This window comes from Bubalus bubalis, chromosome 2 (assembly GCF_019923935.1).
Source record: "Bubalus bubalis isolate 160015118507 breed Murrah chromosome 2, NDDB_SH_1, whole genome shotgun sequence".
Lineage (NCBI taxonomy): Eukaryota > Metazoa > Chordata > Mammalia > Artiodactyla > Bovidae > Bubalus > Bubalus bubalis.
Genome location: NC_059158.1, coordinates 39,387,321 through 39,414,483, shown reverse-complemented (window position 1 = coordinate 39,414,483; position 27,163 = coordinate 39,387,321). Strand labels below are relative to the sequence as shown.

The following is a 27,163-nucleotide window of genomic DNA, read 5'->3' as shown; positions in this document are numbered from 1 at the left end:
ACTGATCTGATCTGATCTGATGACCACACTCATAAGGCCTCTCCAGACAGCTAACAGTTAACCTTCCTTTGCACAAGAACAGTATCAGCAATGAGAATCAGTCTAAGCTGGCATTGGTAATGACTGAGTTTAACCTAGTGAGCCATCAGATATTATAAAGGTCCAATACCCACAAAGAGACAGCCAAGAACAAGGTCAGTAAGTGAGGGGAGTATATTCCATTCATTCAATATGCTCTTCAAATGTCTAAGGACACTTGAGTTTCTTTTAAGAATATACTGATCACCTAAAAGATACCCAGATACAGTTGTCTCAAATTCTTTTGAAAGAGGAAAGATATATAATAGTAATAAATACTAAACCTAAGGCTGAAAAGTTCTAACTTAATAAAGACTGGACTCTCATAAGACACTTTAACAAACGGAAGAAAGAAAAGGGAAAACAAAAGTATACAGAGGACAGACTGGTAAAAATAATGACCAGACCAAGGCGAGCTGCCTCATCTCGATAGGAGCATGTTAGCTAGAACTCTTAACAAATTCCTCTTGTCTCTAAGCTCCTGGCTGCCTCTATGTTGGCATTTTATATGTACAAGATAGAATGTTCTAAACATGTTTATAAAGCACTATAGTAAGAGTTCTAGCTAAATAGTAAATATTTCCAAGAAACATACTCTACTACAATGTGTGTGACTCCAGGTGTAGGTTTTGCTTCTCAATTAATTATAATCATAAATAATATCAGACTGTAGTTTTCACTAGAAGGTAAGTGAAATTTTCTTCATGCCTTCCACATCTCAATTTTTAGATATCAAGCTTCACAGGCAAATCCATGATTTCACGGATATGGACTCTATAGATTTTTTCAAGGATATATTATTAGTCAATAACTCAGTAATGATTCCCTTTTAACTAACATTAGGTAACACAGAGAGTAATTAGACCTCAGTTTAATATTTATAACCCTGGAAATTAGGGGTCTAAGTAACATACAATAGCTACGTATAAGTACAAGTATGCTTTCTACAAAAATTAACATTTTGTTCAGTTTTAGCGCTAATATAACTATGAAACTTGGTCTCAGTAAATATTTAAGTTTCGTTTACTTTGGGGTTGTCAAATTACATGTCTCAGAGATAGATCTGTTTGGTTACATATAGGTCCTGGACCTCAGTGATCTGAAACTAAGAGGTATACACGTTCATTGGCAAGTCCAAAGGTCATTCTGCCTATACAACAAGAGGCCTGTTGGCTAATAAATCAGTTTAAGTTCCATTAGTCATAAACTGTGAGGAGAGGGTAAGGGAAAAAAAGACTCAGCCTGAGAAATATTGTTGAGAACCTGGAAAATGGTTGATGGGGTACAGTCCAGCCTGAGAAGCCTTTCAACCCTATGATGATGACTCCTGAAAGGAAAAGGTATTTTCAAAAATATAACAAAAAGTCAACAAAGATGAAACGCTTATAGATGTTCAACTGAATGACTGCTAGAATTTGTTATGTTTTGTTACATATTTTTCAGAGTGGAAAATACCAGTGTTTTCTACAAATGACTTGTATCTTCAAAAAGTAATATACACTTACCGAAAATATTGGCACCTTGCTGCTAAAATTACCCTGTGGGCAGGAAAACGTTTCTTTTCCACAACAAATGTGACGTCGCCATATTCTTCCCCAATCAACAAGGCACCAATATGTTCAGACAAAATGTGCACATGGTCAATCTCCCCCACTGCAGTAAAGGGGCGAAGAGGGTGGCTGTTACTCATCTTGTAAAACAGGTGATAGTCGTTGATCTATTATATAAAGAAGGGATGAGAGTTAGTGAGAGGCAGGGAGTACACTTCAAAAACCACATACTATAAACACAGACAGGTAAAAATGTATTTCCTAAAAAATCACAAAAGAGAGCGATTTTATCATCATCATTGGTATCTCTATTAACCCATCTATTCTGGGAAGTAGTTCAGCCTATTTCCATTAACTCCACTATCCTCACCACCTTATCACACTAGAACTCAGGATCTTCAAACATTAACAGCACTTGGATCCATCACAATCTAGAAAACTGTGTTCAAACTGTGTTTAGGTCCCTTATTTCTCAGTATCTCAGGAAAAAGAAAATCAACAACCAGAAGAGTTCCTCTTTTAGCATAGCTATATTTACTAAGGTGGTATAACTAGCTAGACCCAGTGGAAAACTCATTCAGGCATAGATCTAGACCTAACTCACAAAAAGAATAAACTAAATCCAATTTCAATTAATTACAGAAGTTTTGATCTGAAACCATCTTAAGTATTTTATTAAAAGATTATAATCTTCTGAAGTCACGAAAATAAATGGACATTTATTAATGGAAGCTTGTAGTAAGCACCTAATCTCCCTCTAAGAAAGAAAAACTCCAGTATTTTTCTGAAGACTGTAACTTCAGTTCAAACTTTTATCCCTGATAAGCAGGTAGCCTGTGTTTATCACAACATCATTACGTTTAATCTCACTTGCTTGCTTTTCTTTCCTACAAATGCAACTGAAAATCAAAAGCTTAAAACTTGATTAACAGCTTTACATATTAGAAATGGGAGCAATTATCTTCAAAAGCTAAAAATGGTTATATTCTTAAATATCTACTGTACTTGCAGGTAGTACTTCCCAGATGTAAGTAACCCAGCAAGTGGATGAAAGCCCTCACTAGCATGCAGGTGTCTGAGGTGACGATGTGGTTGACAGCTCAGAGGTGTTGTACCTGAAACTAGAATTGAGTCAGATATTCTGTCTCCACTAGACCCTCTCCACACCTTCTTGAACTCTGCTTGCACCAGATTAAGCCACTCCTAACCTTCACACTTCCACATGCAGGTTCACTGTCAACATGGTATGTGATGCTTTCCTGGTGGCTCAGAGGTAAAGAATCCACCTGCCAATGTGGGAAACGCTTATTCGATCCCTGGTCCTGGAAGATCCCACTTGCCACAGGACAACTTGAGCCCGTGCCCATGACTACTGAGCCTGTGCTCCAGAGCCCAAGCACCACAACTACTGAAGCACACGTGCCCTAGAGCCTGTGCCCTGCACCAAGAGAAGCCACCACAATGAGAAGCCCGAGCACAACTGGAGAGCAGCCCCACTCACTGCAGCTAGAAAAAAGCCCACACAGCATCGAAGACCCAGCACGGCCAAAAATTAATAAAAATATTTTTAAAACTAAAAGATAAAACAAGCTACGTGAAAAAATTGTCTTTATCCCCAGAGACTGTAGTGGAATACCCTCACAGTCCAGTTTCCCCAGTTACCCGCTACTCCATGCCCACCCCCAACCGAGGGAACAGCAGCAAGGAATGTGATGTAGAGGAACACGGAGGCTGAGTTAGGCAAGGAAACACCTACAGATAAGTAAAAGAAGCTCCTGGCCCCTGGTAGGACTATCAGAGGGCTAGCAGCATACTCATTTTCAGGGCAAATCCCTCTCCCTCAACCGCAACCTGCATTTGAAAGCCCTAAAAAGTGGATCATCTCCAGTCACCTCTGTTTTTAGGACCAAATTCGACATAAGGATCCATTTAGGAGTGTCCCCAGAAAATGTGAAATTCAATCCCTTAATATGTGATACAACAGTCTAACATAGAAGTTGGCAAACTTTTTGCAAAGGGTCAGAGAGTAAATACTTTAGGCTTTGCCCGCCATATAGCCTCTCTCACAACCATTCAACCCTACCATGAGTAGCCATAGACAGCAAGTAAATGAATGAACATGGCTACGCTCCAATAAAATTATTTACAGAGAAGGGCTGGATTTAACCCTCAGATTATAGTTTGCCATCCCTGCTCTAAGAAATGATCAAGGACTGACTATATTCTACATAAAGGATCATATTCTTTTTGCTCTTTGCTTTGATTTCTGGCTTGGTTATCCAAACAATGTTCAAAATAAATAGCACGATTATTTCCTATGTCAGTCATGACATTCTAAAACTCACTGGTACCTGATTTCAAAATTCCATTCTCAACAAGAACTGTCACAACACTGTCCAATAGTTCAATGATGATACATGACTCCAAACAAAATAGATGTTTTCCCTACCAGAAAGGATGCCATGTACATACCCAATGAATATGTTCTCTGGTATATTATCTTAAAATTTTATCTAGGTTATCCGTGAGACTCAAATGATTAACTAATGACTCCTGATGGACAATGATAGATTCTTGGTTAACTAGCTCAAAGGTCAATTTATAATTCCTCAACTGATACATAATAAACTTTAATACTACATATATAAATATCTATTTTAATAAGTTCTCCAGATTTGTACTTCTTTTTTTTTTTTAATTTTATTTTATTTTTAAACTTTACAAAATTGTATTAGTTATGCCAAATATCATAATGAATCCGCCATCCTGAACCCTCCTCCCTCCTCCCTCCCCATACCATCCCTCTGGGTCGTCCCAGTGTACTAGCCCCAAGCATCCAGTATCGTGCATCGAACCTGGACTGGCAACTCGTTTCATACATGATATTATACATGTTTCAATGCCATTCTCCCAAATCTTCCCACCCTCTCCCTCTCCCACAGAGTCCATAAGACTGTTCTATACATCAGTGTCTCTTTTGCTGTCTCATACACAGGGTTATTGTTACCATCTTTCTAAATTCCATATATATGCGTTAGTATACTGTATTGGTGTTTTTCTTTCTGGCTTACTTCACTCTATATAATAGGCTCCAGTTTCATCCACCTCATTAGAACTGATTCAATACGTAAAATTTCCTTTTACTAAATTTACATTCTAATTATGCTTTTCCAACTGGAGGCATGAAGCAAAGATTGTAGTATATATGAAACAGACTTAGTAAAGAAATTTTAACAAAATAGTAATTTTCATTGGCATACAGAAATAATTTTAATTAGACCAGTGATTCTCAATGAAGCTTGCCACAACAGGAATCACTGAGGAGCTTAAAACACAAAGATGCTTGAGCTCCACCCACCAGAAATTCTGATGCAGTTGGCCACTATTCTGAAGTGATTCTAATGCTCAGCCTAGAAAACACTCATTTATTTAGACTCTACTGTTCTAGGTTAACATCCCTTCTCAGGTACATAAATATGCAAACAAATTTTCTGCTAAGAAAATTTATTTAGGAAATGATTCCATTTTTAATCTTACTGCAAAGAAGCAAATGATGCTAACCCAGTTACCAGTGCTATAGCTTGTATGCAAAAAATATTTTCACCCAGTGCCCTAGCTTATCCATGAAGTGACAGCTTGGGTCCATCCACTTGCCATTAAAAAAAAACATGTTTTAAAAGCCACACATCAATAAAGTTAGCATTTTTAAAACATCAATTTATTTTTTGTTTGTTTTTTAATTTTATTTTATTTTTAAACTTTACATAATTGTACTAGTTTTGCCAAATATCAAAGTGAATCTGCCACAGGTAAAGAAAAAATTAAAGCTCATGGAGTAAAACTATTTAGACATATTTCTTATACTTTAACGCTAACACTTATTCTGCTACTAACAACATATGTGGTCTTTGACAAGTGTTCTAACTTCTATGAGATTATTTCCATACCTGTAAAGACAAAGTTATAGTACATTTTTTTAAAGTTGTATTTTAGAACTCTGCCACCACATTTTAATACCACTGTTTTGTCCTGTCATATGAAATGACTCTCATGACTCAGCATATGGATGGACTCATGATTGTGATTTATTACAGCAAAAAAAAAAAAAATCAAAGCAAAATCAGCAAAGGTTTTGAAAAAGTACATATGGCAAAGTCTGGGGGAAACCAGACGCAAACTTTCAAGGCCCCTCTCCCAGTGGAGTTATACTGAATGTGCTAAATTCCCCCAGGAAGTTGTGACAGCACACTGCCCACCAAGAAGCTTCTTAGAGACGCAGTGCTCAGGGTGCTAAATGAGAGATGTGGATATAGATCAGCACTGAAAACAAGGAGCCTAAAAACCTACCTGATATACTGATTTAACCTTAGATTTGGATAGGAGAAAGGGATACTAAGTAAATAACCTACCCCATCTGCCTAAATGAATCCCTAACCCCTGACCTCCCAATATGCTAGATCGAAACCGTTTCATGGACAGGTTTCTTCAAAACTTTAAGGATCAGATAATTACAGTGTTATTTAAACTATTCCTGCGCACATGAGTTTTCTACTTCTTCTTATGAAGCCAATTTAACCCTGACATGAAGACGTGATCACATCACACACTCAGAAATTAGTAAATGTGAAAAATTCCTATTAATATTGGAAAACAGAATTAAGCAAAAGAAGCCAGGACAAAGTTGGTCAATTCCAAGAAAGATATGAATATTAGCAAAAATAACTGTCATCAAAAGATTAAAGGAGAAAAAAATCATGTATTAGCTCAATAAAAGCTAAAATCCCTTTTTAAACAATCATTAAGAAGTTTATTTTAAAAGTTTTCATTGAATAGGGATAAATGAATACTTTCTTAACTTTATACACACACATCCTAACTGTAATAGATATGTGTGTTTAGTCATTCAGTCATGTCTGACTCTTTGTGACCCCATGGACTGTAGCCCGCCAGGCTCCTCTGCCCATGGGACTCTCCAGGTTAGAATACTGGAGTGGGTAGCCATTGCCTTCTCCAGGGATAATAGATATAAGAAACTATTAATAATAAAAACACTAGAAACATCCCTAGAAAGTTTGGAAATAGGACAAGGATATCTATTCACCATTATTAACATTTTTCAGAGGCAAAAGACAATGCAATTAAGAAAGTTAAAGGTAAATGAATTAGGAAACAAACAAGCAAAGTAATCATTATTTGCTGATAATCTCATTGCCTACATGAAAAAAATCCATGAGAATCAACTGAAAAAAAAATGAGAAAATAAGCAAGGTTCACTAAGGTGATCACATAAATTATTATAGTTGACCTCTAAACATGGGTTTAAACTGCATGAGTCCACTTATACTTGGATTTTTTCAATAGTAAATGCCACAGTACTACATGAGCCACAACTGTGGATCCTCAGATGGATAGGAGCAGAGGATACAGAGGAACCTCAGACATGGAAGGCTAATTACATTTGAATTTTCAACTGTGCGGAGGGTAGGCACCCCAACCGTTGTATTGTTCAGTAGTTGACTGTATATGAAAATATACAGTACCCTTTCATGTCCAAAACAACCAGATAGAAAATATGAAGGGAAAGCTCTGTAATCTATAACTGCAATATCTAGGAATAAACTCATAGAATATGTAAGGAAGTTATAAAACTCTTCTGAGGGATTTAAGAAAAATAAGTGAAAAGACATACAGTGTTTGGAGATGTTGTAAAGATACCAATCATCTCTAAATCACCCTATAGAAAAGAATATTTGATACTTTACTGTCCTTCATATTGTTAACAAAAACAAAGCTTTAGCAGCAGAAAACAAAATTCACCAAAATGTTCTTGGTAGGGATACAGTTAAAAATAATTTGACAAATGGGCACACATATTAGTAAACTGAGAAGGAAAAATGAGAATTTTATATTTATCAAGAGATTTTTAAAGCTGAGAGAATGTTCTAATTAATACAGGAATTAAAAGTAATAATGATCAGAACCACAACTAAGTTTTTAAAGTAAATTTGGGTAAAGAAGTTTATCTGAAAGAATAAATATGTGATTTCACATATACTCTAAAAAAGAAGAGCAATGAAAGGAGGCCAGGGTACTGGATGAGAAAGCAAATCATTCATTAGAACAATTAAGCAATGCCATTAAAACATTAAACATTAAATTTAAACATAAAATTAAACATTAAAACATTAGTCCAGAAATAAACCCAAATATACACAGGTATTCCGTATGCTGGGAAAGACTGAAGGCAAAAGGAGAAGGGGGAAGCAGAGGATGAGATGCTTAGACAGCATCACCGACTCAGTGGCCATGAATTTGAGCAAACTCAGGGAGACAGCAGAAGACAGAGGAGCCTGACACGCTACTGTCTGCGGGGTTGCAGAGTCAGACACCGCTTAGCAAGTGAACGGTAACAACAGACACAGTATAGTGTGTGTGTGTGTGTGTGTGTGTGTGTGTGTGTAAATGCAGTAACTCAATTCAGTGGGAGAAAATATAAATTTTTTCGATAAAAAATGTTGGCTAGCCATTTTGAAAAAATAAGCTGGATATTCACACAAGAGCACAAAACTAATTACATAAGAATGTTAACTTCAGCACATTCTGTAACAGTAAAAAAAAAAAACCTTAAATGCCCATTTAATGGGAACTGGATAAACAATAATAAGCCTATACAATGGAATACTGTACAATGATTTTAAAAAATAAAGTTAAATACCTTATTGACATTGAAAATTCTTAAATATATATTTACATGCAAAAAGGCAAGCTGCAAAACAATAATATAACCTTATTTTGTTAAACACATAAAAAGCACACACCAAATTGTTAACAAGGGTTAACCCAATAGATTAACCATTGGGCTATGGGAAAAAATTTACACAGCATAATATCTATTTCTGTAATGTTTAAAATTTTTATAACAAGCATGTTCTATTGTAATAAAACTATACACAAATCTTTCAATAACTTTGGCCACTAAAATCACAAATTAAACTGGTTTTTGTATAAGACAGCAAGTGCTTTAATTTGCCACATCCAGTAGTACCTGACTTAGTGATTAAGACAGAATGGTAAACAGAGGGATTATATATTACACTACAAGTAAAAAATAATTAACAATTTGAAGTCAAGGACAAAAAGTTCATTTACATTAAGACAGGCAAAAAGTAATGAATATCAGATACCTGGGTAGCATAGCCTACTATAAACATCTTCACCTTAAGAGATTTTCAGTATGACTTTTCTCAATTTACAGCATATTTTCTTGGATGTAAACAAAGTGGTCTGAAATTTGCTCCTGTTGACAGTCCCAGAGTCTAAACTTGCTGACGTTCACAGGAATAGAGCAAGGGTAATCTATTCACTCAAGCTGTTCCTTCAAGGTAAGAGGAAAGAGACAAGTAGGCAGGCAAGGGGAACAGAGACTTACTCTAAGAGAGGAAATGGCACCATTCGTGATATCATAATCAGTTACTAGTTGAGAGTTCTGAGACTTCATATGAATTCATTTACCAGGGGTGGTGGTATAGAAACTATCCCATTTTGTGTGTGTGGTTGGTTAAACTTTCCTGGATTCAAACACATCAGAATTTTTTTTTTAAAACTGCTAAAGCTGCAGTATTAAAATTCTCAGGATTATTGACTATTTATTATGCAATAAAAACCCCACATGCATTTGTTCTCACTGAAACAGGAAACAACATCCATCAATAAAGCAAGAGCACCATATGTAGTTCACAATGTTGTAATGTTATAATTGTGAAAAAACCAAACTGACCTAAATATCAACTTCGTTAAAGTCACTTACAACAGAACTGTTTACAAACTTTTCTTTTACAAGGGTTTACTATAATTTTTGAACTTAAAGTTTACTCTCTAGAATCTAATCAGGAAATAGACAAAGACCAAAGTTCCACCAGGTGGAGACGCCAGAGTCCTTGAACCGCTGTATAAACCTCCCCTGGGAAGCCCTCTGTGCCCCATGTATTTCTTGACTGAAAGAACTTTATGAGAAAAGAGACCTGTTCTTTAATTGCAAAACATAAATGATTTTTCTCTTGAGGAAAGAGATGGTATTTACAAGCATATGGTTTAGCAATTTCTTTCTGCACTTAGTACCCATGTGGTGTGTAATTTGAAGTAGTAATCCTTAAACTTTAAATTAATATCGCTTGGGGAGATAAATGATGTCCTGTCTGCATCTTAAAACACTCACAAAAAATCACATTCTACTTTCTCATGGGAAGGATGCCCCACTTCTTTTGATATATACTCTACCCTTGTCATCCAACAGTTTGAATAAACAGGTGTAGACTGACAATACGGTAGGTGTAACCTTGATTCTGATATTCTGCAGATCCATTTTAAAACCTTGCAGAAGAGCAGCAGCATCAGGCAGTAAAGTGCTACAGTGAGAAATATGACTGGAGTTCATGGGCATTTTCTTGTCTTGGGATTCCTGAAATGTCTTTCTTTGGGAAAAATTAAATGATTTTTAACATCCAGTCCAGCTCCAAATTCTTGTCACTCTATGATTTTATATGGTTGTAAATAAATATTTATAGATATTCTCAGCTTGGAACACTAAGGAACTGTATCATAAAATATTTGATGAGATCATTTTATGGAGAGTATATGTAATTCCATTTACCAATTACCACATGTATTTACCACTTGTTTGCCAAAGGACAAACTAGTTTCTGGAGCTATATATAATTCATTCCACAAGAGATTTATTGATCTCTCACTACAAGTGCTGCTGCTGCTGCTAAGTCACTTCAGTCGTGTCCGACTCTGTGCGACCCCATAGACGGCAGCCCACCAGGCTTCCCCGTCCCTGGGCTTCTCCAGGCAAGAACACTGGAGTGGGTTGCCATTTCCTTCTCCAATGCATGAAACTGAAAAGTGAAAGTGAAGTTGCTCAGTCGTGTCCGACTCTAGCGACCCCATGGACTGCAGCCCACCAGGCTCCTCCGTCCATGGGACTTTCCAAGCAAAAGTACTGGAGTGGGGGGCCATTGCCTTCTCCGCTACAAGTGCTAGGTGATACAAACACGAAGATTAATAAAAGAAAGTTGCACCTTTGAAGAACTCACTGTCCACTGAGGAAAGTAGGACTAGATGAGAAGTAAAAGTCAACACTAGAACTAGCCATGAGTTTATGATTGGTAGAAAGTCAAAGACAGTTATCTTCCACAGATACTGTACCAAAACATATACAAAAAATTGTTATACTCTTGTATCAGAATAAGAGTTAATATTCAAATAATTAGCCAATTTCTCTCTAAAATGGGGTATTCACATCCTAGGAGAGTGGAATACAAACCATAGAAATTTGGGGGAAAAAACCTTAACACTTGCATGAGTGCTCAGTCACTTGAGTCATGTACCACTCTTTGCAACCCTATGGACTGTAGTCCACCAGGCTCCTCTGTCCATGGGATTCTCCAGGGAGGAATGCTGGAGTGGGCTGTCATACCCTCTTCTAGGGGATCTTCCCGACCCAGGGACTGAACTCGCATCTGTCTGCATCTCCTGCATTGCAGGTTGATTCTTTATCCACTAAGGTACCTGGGAAGCCCCTCTTAACACTTATAACAATATATATTTTTAACCTAGAAAAATGAGCTGAAAGGAATTGCCCTCCTTTGTTTAAGGGAAATATCAGGTTTGCCTGGGCCTGCTACTTGAATTTACCAAAAATTATATAGTTTAAGTTATTGCTTACAAAATGACAAGTGAATTTTAAAAGGTTCCTACAAGGAAACCACTGGTTGAAGATAATATAACATTGCCAACACAAGCAGACAACAAGAAAATAGGCATTATGACAACTCTACTCCTAGTAATCAGATTTTATAAGGTGGCTTGTCCCCCAACAAGTCCTAGAGAGCTAATACACAGTATAGTGAACACAGACAACAACGTTGCATTATAATCAAACTTGCTAAGAAACGAAAGCTTAATTATTCTAACCACTAAAAAGAAATAATTACATAACATGATAGAGGTCCTAATTATTGTATCATGGCAATCATATTATAATAAATAAATGTAGCAAATCAACATGTTGTACATCTTGAATTTACAGTTATATGTCAAATATATTTCAATAAAAGTAACCCTCAATTTTGAAATTGGCGAGATCATTTGAAACATATTCTATTATTAACAACAAAATTTCATATTAAAGGCATTAAAATGACTTCAGACTATACTACAAAGCTACAGTAACCAAAACAGTACAGTACTGGAGTAAAAACAGAAATATAGATCAATGAAACAGCATAGAAAGCCCAGAAATAAACCCATGCACCTAAGGTCAATTAATCGATGACAAAAGAGGCAAGAATATACAATGGAGAAAAGGTGGTCTCTTCAATAAGATAAGCAGTGCTTGAAAAACTGGACAGTTACACGTAAAAGAATGAAATTAGAAAATTCTCTAACATCATACACAAAAATATACTCAAAATTGATCAAAGACCTAAATGTTAAGGCTGGACACTACACAACTCTTACAGGAAAACACAGGCAAAACACTCTTTGACATAAATGGTAGCAATATCTTTTTTGATTCACCTTTCAGAGTCATGAAAATGAAAACATAAATAAACAAATGGGACCTAATTAAACTTTATAGCTTTTGCAGAGCAAAGGAAATCATAAACAAAAAAAAGACAACCAACAGACTAGGAGACCATATCTGTAAACGAAACAACCAACAAGGGATTAACCTCCAAACTATATAAGCAGCTCATGCAGCTTTTTGTCAAAAAACAACTCAATCTAAGAAAAAAAAAGGACAGAAGATCTAAATAGGCATTTCTCCAAAGACATACAGATGGCCCAAGTATATGAACAGATGTTCAACATCATTAATTTTTAGAGAAATGCAAATGAAAACTACAGTGAGGCATAACCTCACATCAGTCAGAATGACCATCATCAAAAAGTCTACAAACAATAAATGCTAGAGAGGGGTAGAGAAAAGAGAACGCTCCTACACTGTTGGAGGCAATGCAAATTGGTAAAACCACCTGGGAGAACAGTACAGAGGTTCCTTAAAAATAAAGGAAAAACTAAAAACAGAACTACCAAATGATCCAGCAATCCCACTACTGGGCATATATCTGGAGAAAACCATACTTCAAACAGATACATGCATCCCAAAGTTCACTGAAGCACTATTTTCAATAGTCAAGACATGGAAGCAACCAAATGTCCACTGACAGAGGAATGTATAAAGAAGATGTGGTACATATATATACAATGGAGTATTACTCAGCCATAAAAAAGAACAAAATAATGCCATTTGCAGCAACACAGGTGGACCTAGAGATTATCATACTAAGTGAAGTAATTCAGAGAAAGACAAATATCATCTGATATCACTCATGTGGAATTTAATTTTTAAAAATGATACAAATGAACCTATTTACAAAAAGACTCACAGATTTTGAAAACAACCTTATGGTTATCAAAGCAGAAATGTGAAGGAGAAGGGATAAATTAGGAACTTGAGATTAACATATACACACTACTATACATAAAACAGATAACCAACAAGGACCTATTGCATAGCACAGGGAACCCTACTCCATATTCTGTAATAACCTATAGGGTAAAGAATCTGAAAAATAATAAATATATGTAAATATACAGCAAAATCACTTTGCTGTACACCTGAAACTAACACAACATATAGTAAATCAAGTATACTGATATATGTATATATTTTAAAGGCAGAAACTTAAAACAAAGTAACAATCTATTAAATAGTAACAAATCAACAATTTTGCAGTAGGGACACCGAAAGTTCAGTTCAGTCGCTTAGTTGTGCTCAGTTCAGTCGCTCAGTCGTGTCGGACTCTTTGCGACCCCATGAACCGCAGCACGCCAGGCCTCCCTATCCATCACCATCTCCTGGAGTTCACTCAAACTCACATCCATGGAGTTGGTGATGCCATCCAGCCATCTCATCCTCTGTCATCCCCTTCTCCTCCTGCCCCCAATCCCTCCCAGCATCAGAGTCTTTTCCAAAGAGTCAACTCTTCGCATGAGGTGGCCAAAGTACTGACTGGAGTTTCAGCTTTAGCATCATTCCTTCCAAAGAACACCCAGGGCTGATCTCCTTTAGGATGGACTGGTTGGACCTCCTTGCAGTCCAAGGGACTCTCAAGAGTCTTCTCCAACACCACAGTTCAAAAGCATCAATTCTTCGGCGCTCAGCTTTCCTCATAGTCCAACTCTCACATCCATACATGACCACTAGAAAAACCACAGCCTTGACTAGACGGACCTTTGTTGGCAAACTAATGTCTCTGCTTTTCAATATGCTATCTAGGTTGGTCATAACTTTTCTTCCAAGGGACACAGAAAGTACTTCTTACCTAATAATAATGGTTATCTATACCAGGTAGCTCAGTGGTTAAAAAGAAAAAAATCTACCTGCAATGCAGGAGATATAGGTTCCATCCCTGGGTGGGGAAGATCCCTTAGAAAAGGAAACGGCAATCTACTCCAGTATTCTTGCTGGGGAAATCCCAAGGACAGAGGAGCCTGGCTGGTTACAGTCAATGTGGTCACAAAAAAGTAGGACAGGACTGAATAACAAGAACAATAACAAATAATAATGGTTACTATTATTGAGGACTTAAGTATAAGCTAGGCAGAGTCCTTAGCATTTTACACACATCATCCTACCCAGTATTCAAACAATTGGATTAAGCACACACTGTTCTTTTATTTAACAGACAGGAAAAATTGAAGGACAAACAAGATTAGACAACAAGTCCAAGGACACAGACAATAAATAGCATTTTTAAACCAAAGTCTGTCAAAGTTCTGAACTTATTAGAGCTATGCTGTAGTAATACTGAAGAAATCAGAAATGATTCTCTGACTACTAGATCTGCTAATTAGCTCCTCAGACCAGCAGTTCTCGAATTTTTTTTTTTAAATACACTCTATTCAGACCAGGTAAAATATGCCATGGTGTTAAAAAAAAAAAAAAAAAAAGGCAGTGTCTTTTTCAACCCAACTTTTTTAACTACAATGTTTTAAAACTCTACTGAAAAATTACAGATCAAGAATATTATTAACACAAATATGCATCAGTATACACTATAGGTAACTAGCTAAACAACTTGTAACAAATTAAATTGATAATGACAAGACTAAACAGTAATTTATAAAGGAAGAACAGAAACAACTTGAAAAACACAACCAACTCAACATAACAGTGATATGTATCTTTACAAAAATATAAAATAATTCTAACTTATGCATGTGCACACGTGGAATAAGAGTTCTAGAATGCTGCTGCTGCTGCTAAGTCACTTCAGTCGTGTCCAACTCTGTGCGACCCCAGAGACGGCAGCCCACCAGGCCCCGCCGCCCCTGGGATTCTCCAGGCAAGAACACTGGAGTGGGTTGCCATTTCCTTCTCCAATGCATGAAAGTGAAGAGTGAAAGTGAAGTTGCTCAGTCGTGTCCAACTCTTCGCGACCCCATGGACTGCAGCCTACCAGGCTCCTCTGTCCATGGGATTTTCCAGGTAAGAGTGCTGGAGTGGGGTGCCATTGCCTTCTCCGAATAATGCTGCTACAGACTGCTTAAGTTAGACTTCTTAGCAGAATACCAAATCAGAATCTTTTATGAACTCCTGTAATACACTAACATGGATTTATGAACGCCACATTGTGCATATTCTTAATGCTTCCCTCGTATGGTCATTAACAAGGTGCCAAAGGATATATAAACGAAAGACTATGAGATCTCCTGACATTTGCCAGTATTTTCTCATCAAGGCCTACCAGTGACCTTGGGCCATATTTTAAGAAGCATTTTCCTTGACTGGGCAATGCTCCTGGCTTAGTTTGGCAATGACATCTAATTCTGGGGTGGCTGTGAGAAGCTACTCTTTTATTCAATCACAAAATATCTGAGACTCCCAAAGCAAATATGGCCCAATATACACAGTAATTTGCAGTATTATTTTTATTTTCTACTCAGTACCTCAGTTCTCTAAATCCAGTCTCTAATTAAAACAATCTTTCCCAAACACCTTCAAACAAAAGCATTCAAATCAGGTATCCTAAAACAAAGTAACAAGTGACCCAAGTGAGTTTCATTCCATTAATATTATTATATTATATTTCCCCAAATATTGAAGCTTTTCTTTCTTCTTTCTTCCCTACAGAGTACCTTCTTGAGTTTATGCTTCAGAAAGGGATTAAAGGTACAGAAACTCACCACCAGATTTTATTAACCTATTACCCAAAGACCTACGTTATTCAGTCACCAACCTAACCCTCAGTCTCTCAGCTCTTGTCTATGCCACTGTATAACACCCTGTAAGACAACCCTCTGTAAGATGGAAATGATAAGTCACAGACTGCAACTGGCTATCATTTATAGATCTCAGAGTTTATATAATTATCCTTTTTGGGGTTATCAGCCTTACTGATCTCAAGTCTATTGAAAATTATATGAACTGTACACTAGGAACAGAAAATATATGCACCAAGAGCCCAAAAAAAACAATGAAAAAGTCATGATGAGTACAGAGGTTATTAGTTGTAATAATATTTGAAAATATAGGACAGCCATTTCTCTTTAATTTCTTCAGTGGCACCTTATGGGTCTGTAATATTCTGGCCCAGATTTAAATTATATGATATTTTCCTAATTAATAAAGGTTATTATAGCATGAACTCCCATTAAAGCAGTGGAATCATCAATTGCAACAATTTAATTTCCTTGTAGTGAAGCTACTGTGAACATTTGGATTATTGTCTGGGTAAAGGAAATTGGCTTTTCATTTGTAGATGTTATAAAAATGTTCTGCTGTGCATACTTTGATGCAGTTTGTTAAACCCTGCTATCTTGGCTATCTTCTGAGAAAACTGAAATTAAAAAAAAGATCAACTGAGAAATTAGTCCACCTAAAAATTTTGATTTACAAATTTATTTGTTGCCATTCTAGCACATAATCTAAAGGACATGTTCACAAATTATACTAGTCTTCCTTTTGCCCCCCGACCCCCACATATAATCCCTTCCCTTTGGTTTTATGAGCATTGTCTTTGTTCCTCCAACATACCATTTTCTACTGCAATGAAAAGAAAGAATAAAACTCAGAGATAATTATCCTCATGTAGTCTAGTAGTTACTGTCCAAAATAAGACCCACTGACCCAAATCTATGGCTTAGGCCAAGTGAAAGTGAAAGTCACTCAGTCCTGTCCAACTCTTTGTGACCCCATGGACTATACAGTCCACGGAATTCTCCTGGCCAGAATACTGGAGTAGGTAGCCATTCCCTTCTCCAGCAGACCTTCCCAACCCAGGGATTGAACCCAGGTCTCCCATATTGCAGGCGGATTCTTTACCAGCTGAGCCACCAGGGAAGCCCTTCTACAGCCAAAACCAAATTTATAGTGTATACACAGAATAAGGGGATGAATAGCACATATCAAGAAAATGACTCATTTTAGGAACAAAAAATTTAGGCAAAGAGTTCAAGAAATCCACATCTCTTACAATTAGAGAAAAAATGAACTTTTCCTGTAAAACTGTCATCTTTTCATGATCCAAACTTAATCCCACCCCAGATCTTCCACAAACCCCCGTGAATATACAACCATGGGGACTGCCTGTATGTGCACATATAAACTTCACCCGCACTGTGGAAGAATAAAGTGCATTAAAAAAGAATGCATGCTTCTCCCCTTCTGTCTTAGAACAAAAACTCTAAAGGGTAGTGGATAGGTTTTCTGTATTCTGTGCACTAATACCCCCAAGGTGCTACTGAATAATTGATGAGCTTATGATTAGACTGCTATTCTCAGTTCTGAACAATATTCATAGGCCAAATTTAATTCACATCTAATACTGAATTCTACCTCTTTTATCGTCATCAAAATATGCATCAAGGCTGTTCTGTTTCTTAGAATTCCATCAGTTGATTCTTTACCTAAAGTCATAATCTTGGTATGTGACCAGCTCAACCACAGTATCAACTTGGGATGTCACTGACACAAATTCTCATAGCCCATCAAGAAAAGCTACCAGGACCATGCCTTTGCAAGAGAAGCAAGCCTCCAATGCAGATATGTTTAGGAATATAATTAGAAATAATTATATTAACACAAGAGGAAGAGATGCCAGTTATACTTTATATAAATAGACTACTTTCTTATTGCTATTTCTAAAAGAAAAAATAAACAGTAATTAATAAAACTTATAATGTTAAGATGGAGTTCATTTAGTTTAATGCCATCATATTATCTGACAAACATAAAATGATCAAATGTAGCAGAAATCCTGCAGTACACAAATGCCTGCAATCTATTTCCTTCTCCAAGTTTATAAAAGAAGCTTATGTTTTACTTGGCTAACAGGGTGGCATCAGCTGCTGATAAGGAACGTTCATAAAATACTTCCTGCGCTGTGCTATGCCTATGGGTAAATCTAAAGTAACCCATACACCCTGTGGAGAAGGAGGGCTTTAAATAATGGAAGAAGGCAGCTTTTTAAGGATATTAAATAAAAGATGTTCCATGTAGACAAGATGGCAAAGGCAAGAATCTCAGGGTGCTATCAGAAAATGTGACACTGAAAACGAAGTGTGCTTTGAACCAACAGAAAAGAAACAGAAACAGACAAACAGTATGGTAGATCTCGCACTATGAAATCTATCTAAACTAAGAGGGCTTCAGGGGAACACAGATCCGAGACTGGGACACAGTTCTGCTGGATAAGATCTGGGCAAATCGTTTCAAGTCTCTGAGATTCATCTTCTACCTTAGAAAAGGCGTGGCTGGAGTTAGGCCACATTCTGTGGTCCCTTCAAGTTCTAAATCTCTATATAACTAAATCATATATGTAGGATCAGTGACCTCATGTGACTGTTGGAAGTATAAACTGGTTCAGCTTTTTAGAGGTTAGCTTAGCACAATCTGTCAAATTTTTAAATATATATTTCCTATAATCCAGCAACTGTGCTTCTAGAATATTTAATTCAGCATTGCTTGCAATAGCAGACAGGTGAGGGGAAGGGTGATAAATTGCAATGCATTCATACAATACAGCCATTAGTAAGAAGGGAAGAGATCAAAAGCTCTGACCGGAGCTCCAAAACACAGTAAGTAAAGAGGACAGGCTTTAGTTCAATAGGATTCAACTACATAAACATATGTAAGTGTATGTATACATTTAAGAAGGCACTTAAATATCTACTGAATGAATTAAATACACATGGAAAAAAGAACTGCAAGGCCACACACCAACTATTAACAGCAGCAAGTAACCTCGCAGGACAGGGTGGGAGTTAGGGGATGGAAGGGAATAAATGGGAAGGTTTATGTTTAAACTCAATGCACTTCTGGAGAGTAGCCTTCTTTTTTTTTATTGGAGTACAACAGCTTTACATTGTTGTGGTATTTCCTTCTTTTAAAATAAGCATCGATTTATCTTTTATTTAAATATTTCAAAAAGTTTTAAGAAGTGGAACCTTTAAAAAGTGATGAAATATCTGTTTACCTAAAGGAAGCCTCCCCCCTCCCTCCACCACCAAACAAAAGGATGAAAACACTGATAATAGATTATCTCTGACCTGCTGTACTTTTCTGAGAGGTAATTTGAGAAGAAAAAAGCAAACATTGATGGAACAGATTTTTAGTAAATAAGAGATTTTTAATAGCTAAAATAAGCCAAAACAAAATCCTGGAGGGCAGTGACTAGGTCTTTGTCGCATCCCACAAGGACAGTATTCAACAAACAAATATCACACTGGAATGAAATGATCCAAGCACAGGTTGGAGACACAAACTTGGGACTCCATGTCGCTCTCAGGAACTGATTATAAAAATACATGTGCTCATCTTAAAAATCTCTCTCAACAGTTTACAACCAAATCTTTTCATTAAGACGTTCTGCCTCCCTCTAATATTCCGCAGGTGTTTGGTTTACAAATTTCCACTTTGCTAATCAAGGCTATATTCCTGTATCACACTTCGCATGATGTTTCTCATATTTTTCAAGTATTTTAAAACTCAAAACAATTATTATGCAGCACCTTTTTTGGCGTTCTCTTCCTAAGTGTCTCGTGATTTATGGTTTTTCAGTTGTGAACTCTATAGATACTTCAAGAATGTAAACAAGCATTAACAAACAGTATAGTCCTGAGAGTTAACATTCTGGTAAAAAATCTTTGCTATATCACTATTTTATTTTTCCATCCACAAAAACATAAAACACTGGCTGACGTGCTTTTTAGTGCACAGGTCTGCATTCTCAGAACAGAGGAAGGATGCTGCTGCTGCTGCTGCTAAGTCGCTTCAGTCGTGTCCAACTCTGTGCGACCCCAGAGACAGCAGCCCACCAGGCTCCCATCATGTTTCTCCTGGCAGAACTGCTTATAAATTGTATTAGAAAAGGCAGTAAAAACTATCCAGAGTCACACTGCCTGAATTCAAATCTTGGCACCACCACTTATTACTGTATAACCCTTGACACAGTGGGTTTCTAAGCCTTGTTTTTCTAAGCCTTCATGTTTTCTTCTATAAAATGTGGTGGTACTAAAGTACTGTATCTTACAGGACTGCTGGTAGAATTAAGTAAGGTAAAACAATTACTATGGTGCCTGACACATAATAAATGTTCAGTATTAACCACTATTATCACTCCACTATACTATTATTATTATTCACTAATACATGAGGGGAAAAAGGACAGAGACAAGTGGATAAAAAAATGGAAAGAGGGCACAGACAGACAGTCCAGAGAGAATTTCATTTCTCTTCCAAAGACACAGCACCCATGGAGACCCACACTACTCAGCAGCAGCATCTGAGTATTTCCAGTACACTTTCTTCCACATGAATATGTCAGAGGACATGGAAACACACAGTTAAAAGGGCATGGCCACTACTGCAGCAGTTTGAAGAAGCTTAGCTTGGACACCGGGAGACAGATTTGCTAACAAGGTATCAGCAAAGTTGGTAACCTCACTTGTAAATGAGAAGAAAGGATTAAAGTTCTCTGAAGTCTGTTCCAACTATTGAACACTCTTCTCTCTTTCCAAAATGGTTGCAGAGCAAAACCAGCTACATCAGAAGTCCAGTTCAGTCGCTCAGTTGTGTCTGACTCTTTGCAACCCCATGAATTGCAGCACACCAGGCTTCCCTGTCCATCACCAACTCCCGGAGTGCACCCAGACCCACGTCCATCGAGTCAGTGATGTCATCCAGCCATCTCATCCTCTGTCGTCCCCTTCTCCTCCTGCCCCCAATCCCTGCCAGCATCACAGTCTTTTCCAATGAGTCAACTCTTCGCATGAGGTGGCCAAAGTACTGGAGTTTCAGTTTTAGCATCATTCCTTCCAAAGAACACCCAGGGCTGATCTCCTTTAGAACTTAAGCACAGATACTGCCTTACCACCACTTGTCCAGCCTATAGTGAAAACCAGGGATCTGGAATTGTTGGCTCTTCTGAGATTTCATTGTCTTCTCTCATACAACCAAGCTTTTACTACTGGAAATTCTTATATTCTCATCTGGCTAAGTTCGCCTGCTCTTTCGAGGTTCAGGAACAGACCTCACACCCTTCAGCAACAGCCTCCACTGATACTGCCAATCTTCGTCAGGTGTCTCTTTTATGTGCTTTGAAATCAGCTTGTTTTCCTCCATCACTGCCCCATCGACAGCATCCAGTGATCTCGTTAGTGATTTGTCTTATTGGTAAGCAAACTTCCAGAGAGTAATAACGTGAATTCATGCAACAAATACTGAATTAATGTCTTAGTCCTCTTTACATTCCCAGTAGCTAATACAGTTTCTAGCATGTTTAAGCCCTCAAAATTAACCAAAAAAGGCCATATATATATTAACAGCTCTCTTCCCTGAATTCCAGATCTCAACATCCCATTGCCTAGTTTCTCTACTTGGTTACCTCAAAAGTACTTCAAAATTCACTTTGTCCTCCCTACATCTCTCTGCCACTAAAAAACCTGCCCTACAATGTTCCCCAGCTCTGTGAACCCAATTATGGAAACCAGAATGACATCTACTTCAACCTTACCTCCCATACCTAATTTATCAGCAAGCCTTTTAATTTTACCTCCTAAATGAGCTCTCAAACTCATTTACTTCTTGGCAACATTCATTCTAGTCCACACCACCCCTGTCTCTCACTCAGACTATCTTTCTAACCCATCTCTTTGTTTTTACTCCAAAATGTCCCCATACAGCAACCAGACTGAATGACACATTCTAAAACTGATTATGAACTCTTTCCCTCAACCCCTCCATGACTCTCATCCCCACTTAAATACCTTCAGTGGCTTCCCAAGTCTCTTAACACAAGAGAAGGAAAAACACTTAACTAGGCCTTCAAGGCTTGCGGAGTCTGGCTCCCTTCTGACTCCACAGTCATTTCCCTAATGTTCCTTGGCACATGATAAGCTCCCTCAGGCCAGAGGGCTTTGGCATAGTTATAGCCAATTCTGTAATCAGGCAACCTTAGATGAGACGCTCAGTCAACTGGAGAGGGTCTCCTGCTGGCGTTGAAGAAGTTGTCAGGTTGTGAGAAGGCCCTGAAGTTAGACCTGAAAGTGGCCTCTAGGAGCTGAGAGGGACCCCCAGCAGTAAGAAAATGAGGACCTCAGTCATTCTGCTAACAACCGAAGAGCCTGGTGGAGGACCCCAAATCTCAGATGAGACCACAGCCCCTGCAGTCCCCTCAAATTCAGCCCGGTAAGACCCAGAGCAGAGAACATAGCTATCCCATGCCTGGACTTCTGACCTACAGAAATTATCATGAGGGGCTGCAGTTTCAAGCTGTAAGTGTGTGGCCATCAACCCTATCAGACTCCACACCCACTTTTTATAACAAAAATTTTGCTATATTGCCTACTGTTCTGTAATAAAATTCATAGATTGAGAACCTACTAGTTACTTATAAAAAATACATTAGCTATAAGGGAGAGATTTTTAAATAATTTATAATAAAATAATATGCATTTCAACCAAATTAGAAAACCAAACAGTCCCTATAAATTTTCATAATGCCTTCTGAGGAGAGAGTCCATAACCATAGCCTCTGCTTGCCAGGACACTGTATCTAGAACACATTGATTCAAAATTAGAATATTTAATCTTAAAATGCCTATTGCTTGCTAATTTTGTTTCTTTACACATCATGTTGTAAAGGATGTCTTTGAAAATCACAATAGCATAATATTGTTGTTCTAACCTTTTCCCAAAATGAACTTAAGAAGGTTTGAAAGCCTCATAATTTCCTTTTATCCCTCCTCCTTCTCAATTATTTAGTACTCACTGGGCACGTGATACTGTTACTCGAAATTAATTTTCACACTTAAATACTTTTAAAGCTTCTAATTAATTTCCCAACTCTCGTTTTTTACATGTGAACAGAGAATCACCATCATCTAGCGGCTCATTATACACACTATAAAATATTTCACCCCAGCTGTGAAGCTGGCCATAGTAAATACATTTTGTTGCCTTAATCAAGATTTATGATAACATAATAATGTAATTTTTAAAGGCCACATGCCAAAGTACTTTCTAAATTAATAAAAATACTTAGTACTTAACCTATAACACACTTTAAAATCCTCACACAGTCTCGCAGGTAGCTCTGTGCCCAGGGCTAGTAACAACTGATGGAGAGCCTGTCACCGAGCCCATTTACTTGATTTATTTTACAGTAGTCTTCTAAGGCCATATATATAATGGGTACACACTGTGTGATGGGAAAATAAATTATTTAGTCTGGACAACCGGACAGTGTTACCACTAAGTTATTAATTCACTGAGGGGGGAAATACCCTGAATAGCCTTTTTTCATACACAATAGCAACACTATTTAGTAACTATTTACAGAATCCCAGGAACCTAGAGCTAGAAAGGACTTAAGGATCATAACCATGGTTTTTTACAAATGAGGAAACGGAGAAACCTGTCCAAGTTTACAGCCATCAGTGGCAGAAACTAGGATAAGGTAAGGGGAGATAAGGCTATGGGTTCTAAATCTCCTCAGTCAGAAAATGGGGATAACCACAGCCCTGGTAGGGTGGTTACGAAAATGCAGTGAAATAATAAAACACATGAAGGACACAGTATATGCTTGACACGTGATACCATAACCATCATTTTCTTGCCCTGGGTTTCCTCCACCAATTTTCCCTATCACATTTTTTTTTTTTTTTAACCAAAAGATCATTTAGGATCATGTACATTTGGTGATGATCTTCTGACAGGTATACTGCATTGATATACAAATTAGAGCAAACTATTTATTTCATTCAGGAACAGAAGGACTCACTAGGAGGCTACAGGAAGCAGCTGACCCCAAGCCTCAGGTGTTAAGCCTATACCCCTCAACGGTTTAAAATACTTTCAACTTGTTGGACTGAGCCCATATCAGCTTAGCCAAGGTGGACAGCATATAGGCCAGTTTTTTGAAAATTATTTGTTTTTTTTGGTTGTGCTGGGTCTGTGTTGCTGCACACGGCTTTCTCTAGTTGCGGTGAGCAGAGGCTACTCTCTAGTCGTGGTGCAGTGACCGCTGACTCTCTGGGGCGGAGCACGGGCTCTGGGTACCTGGGCTTCAGTAGTGGTGGTGTACAGGTTTTAGCTGCCCGCAGCATGTGGAACCTCCCCAGACCAGGGATCAAACCCACGTCTACTGCACCGCCAGGTGGATTCCCATCTGCGGCACCACCAGGGAAATCTAACGTCAGTTTTTCAATACAGTACTTTACACATAGTTTCTAATTCCTTTTCCAGTATTTACTCATTTATCTTTACCTGTGGTCACCTCTTCCTAACCTGAAATTCACTCCTGAATCCACTGAAGTCTCATTAACAGCCCACTGCTCCACTGAAACCATTCTTATCAAAGCCATTAATAACCTCTTAATTGGAAGAGAGTCCAGCTATGTTAGAAATAAAGCTAATAAGATGCAAAAATTTTAAAAATATCCAACAGTGGGCAGGGGACAGTGTCCTGGTCTGGGGCACAATGGTGCCAGCTCAGTTCTGGATGATACAGATGGGTCACCTTGCTACCTACTCCTTATGCCCATGGAGCCTGGGCCTGCCCAAGCAGCAGCCCCCAGCTTCACGTACGGCAATTCCTAAGCTGAAAGGCCAGGAAGGGCTTCTGAAAGTCAAATGGCTACTGTAGGGACTTCCTTGGTGGTCCAGTGGCTAAGGCTCCATGCTCCCAATGCAGGGGCCCTGGGTTCAACCCCTGGTCAGGGAATTAGATTCCACATGCCCACAACTAAGATGCAGCACAGTCAAATAAATAAATTAACTTAAAAAAAGAAATTGAGGGGAAAAAAAAACAAGAAAAATCACCAACGAAACTTAATTTATAAAACCTTGCTTCACATTTCAAAAACTACTACCTTTTCTCCAAAGCATCCTTCCAGAAAATACTGTGAATACACAAGTCAGAAAGACTATATAGCATGTGCTACAACAAAGGTAATCAATTTCAGCTGAGAAAACGACTTCATATGACAGATTCATGGTTGTTTCAAAACATGTCTACAAACTTTTTGACATCCTCCCCAAAACGGTGGAGCCTAAAAGGCTTTCCTTGAATGTGGGTTGGACTCAGTGACCCACTTCAAGAGGATTTTGTGGCAGTGTGTCGTCAAGATAGGGTATATAAGGCCTGTGTTTCCTCTTGTATCACTTGCTCTGGGTAAAGCCAGCTGACATGCTGTGAGGATAACCAAGCAGCCCTACAAAGACCTGAGGCTGCAGCCATCATGGAGGCAGATCCTCCAGCCCCATTCAGGTCTTTAGATGACCTGTCACAGAATGTCTACAATTGAGTCAGAATCCATCCAGCTAAACTTCCCACCCAAAGGTACTGTTAGATAAGATATATTTGTCCTTGTAAGCTGCTAAATTTAGAGGTAATTTGTTACATGTCATGCCACGTTCAGTCGCTTCAGTCCTGTCCAACTCTGCAACCCCAGGCTCCTCTCTCCATGGAATTTTTCAGGCATGAATACTTGGGATTTTTCAGGCACGAATACTGGCGTGTGTTGCCATTTCCTCCTCCTCGGGGCCTTCCAGACCCAGGGATCAAACCTGCATCTCCTGTACTGCAGGCAGATTCTTTACAACTGAGCCACCAGGGAAGCCCCAATTTGTCACATAGCAATAGATAACAAATACAGGGTTTAATATTTGTCCATTTTTATAATTTTAATTTTATTTAAAAGTTTATTATGAAATTAGTGGAAATCAACTATGCTTTACAAACATAATTATAGTCACTATTCCCAGGAATGTATAAAATTGGACTCAAAAGGTATCAGAGTAAGAACATCAAACCAGAAGTAGAATATATACACAAGTATCTAGCTTGTAAATAGATTTAAAAAACAAACACTTGAATGGGTGAAAGGAATAAGTGGTGTGGAAAGAAAGACGATTAGCTGAGAAATTTCAATTTGGGGTGAAGCACCAAGACATTTTTCACTAAGTGATAAAAAAGGAGTTCTGAATTTACTTTAAATGTCATTAGCTTGGAAAAGTACAACTCTTTCTCCAGAAGACTGAACCTATGCATAGAGAATGGGAAATCTGAATGTTTATGTAAAATAACCTGTCAGTCAACCAAAAACTTTTGCGTCAAATATAGCATGTATTCACAGGAAAATCTGCATGGGGGTCTTTAATTGTCTACCTCCTTTTCTTCTCCATTTTTAACAATATTATCAAATTGCTTCAATCATTCAGGCAGTTATTAAAAGTCTTACTTCTCAAACAACTTCTCCCAAATCAGCAGACACAAGATTGGATTTCTTCATCTAGATATTTCCATGCTAGGGCCCCACTGCTGATGGTGCTGAAGAGCACGGCTGTGGAGACCAAGCATGGGGCTGCAGACTTGTCGCACCTCACTGGTCACACACACAGGCAAACTGTTCTCCCCATTCTGAAACTCAGCTGCCTAATTAATAAAATGAGGATAATATCCAATTTACAAGGTTTTATTATGAGTAGAAAAGGCCTAGCATAATGCAGCCACTTGATAAACAGTGACTAACTGCTTTTGCTTATATGCATTATATTTCCAACGGAGAAGGCAATGGCATCCCACTCCAGTACTCTTGCCTGGAAAATCCCATGGATGGAGGAGCCTGGTGGGCTGCAGTCCATGGGGTCACTAAGAGTTGGACACGACTGAGCGACTTCACTTTCACTTTTCAGTTTCATGCATTGGAGAAGGAAATGGCAACCCACTCCAGTGTTCTTGCCTGGAGAACCCCAGGAACGGGGGAGCCTGGTGGGCTGCTGTCTATGGGGTTGCACAGAGTCGGACACAACTGAAGTGACAGCAGCAGCAGCAGCAGCAACTATATTTCCAAACCAAGAAAACAAGGACACAGACTGCCAGAATATTTCCTGTATCACATAAAGACCCAAAAGGCAGCCCAGGAGATTAATGAGGATTTATGACACGCTATAATTTCTGGAA

General features: G+C 38.1%; 1 protein-coding gene across 7 annotated transcripts in view; it reads right to left on the bottom strand.

The window, feature by feature from the left end:
- BTBD9 (BTB domain containing 9) overlaps positions 1-27,163 on the bottom strand; it is a 411,047-nt gene that overhangs the window by 373,779 nt on the left and 10,105 nt on the right. For all 7 annotated transcript variants that reach the window (XM_025261016.3, XM_044938341.2, XM_044938340.2 and 4 more), the window contains one exon: positions 1,584-1,795. In XM_025261016.3, the coding sequence (XP_025116801.2) occupies positions 1,584-1,768 (185 nt within the window). In that variant the 5' untranslated portion in view covers positions 1,769-1,795. The remainder of the gene's footprint in view (positions 1-1,583; positions 1,796-27,163) is intronic.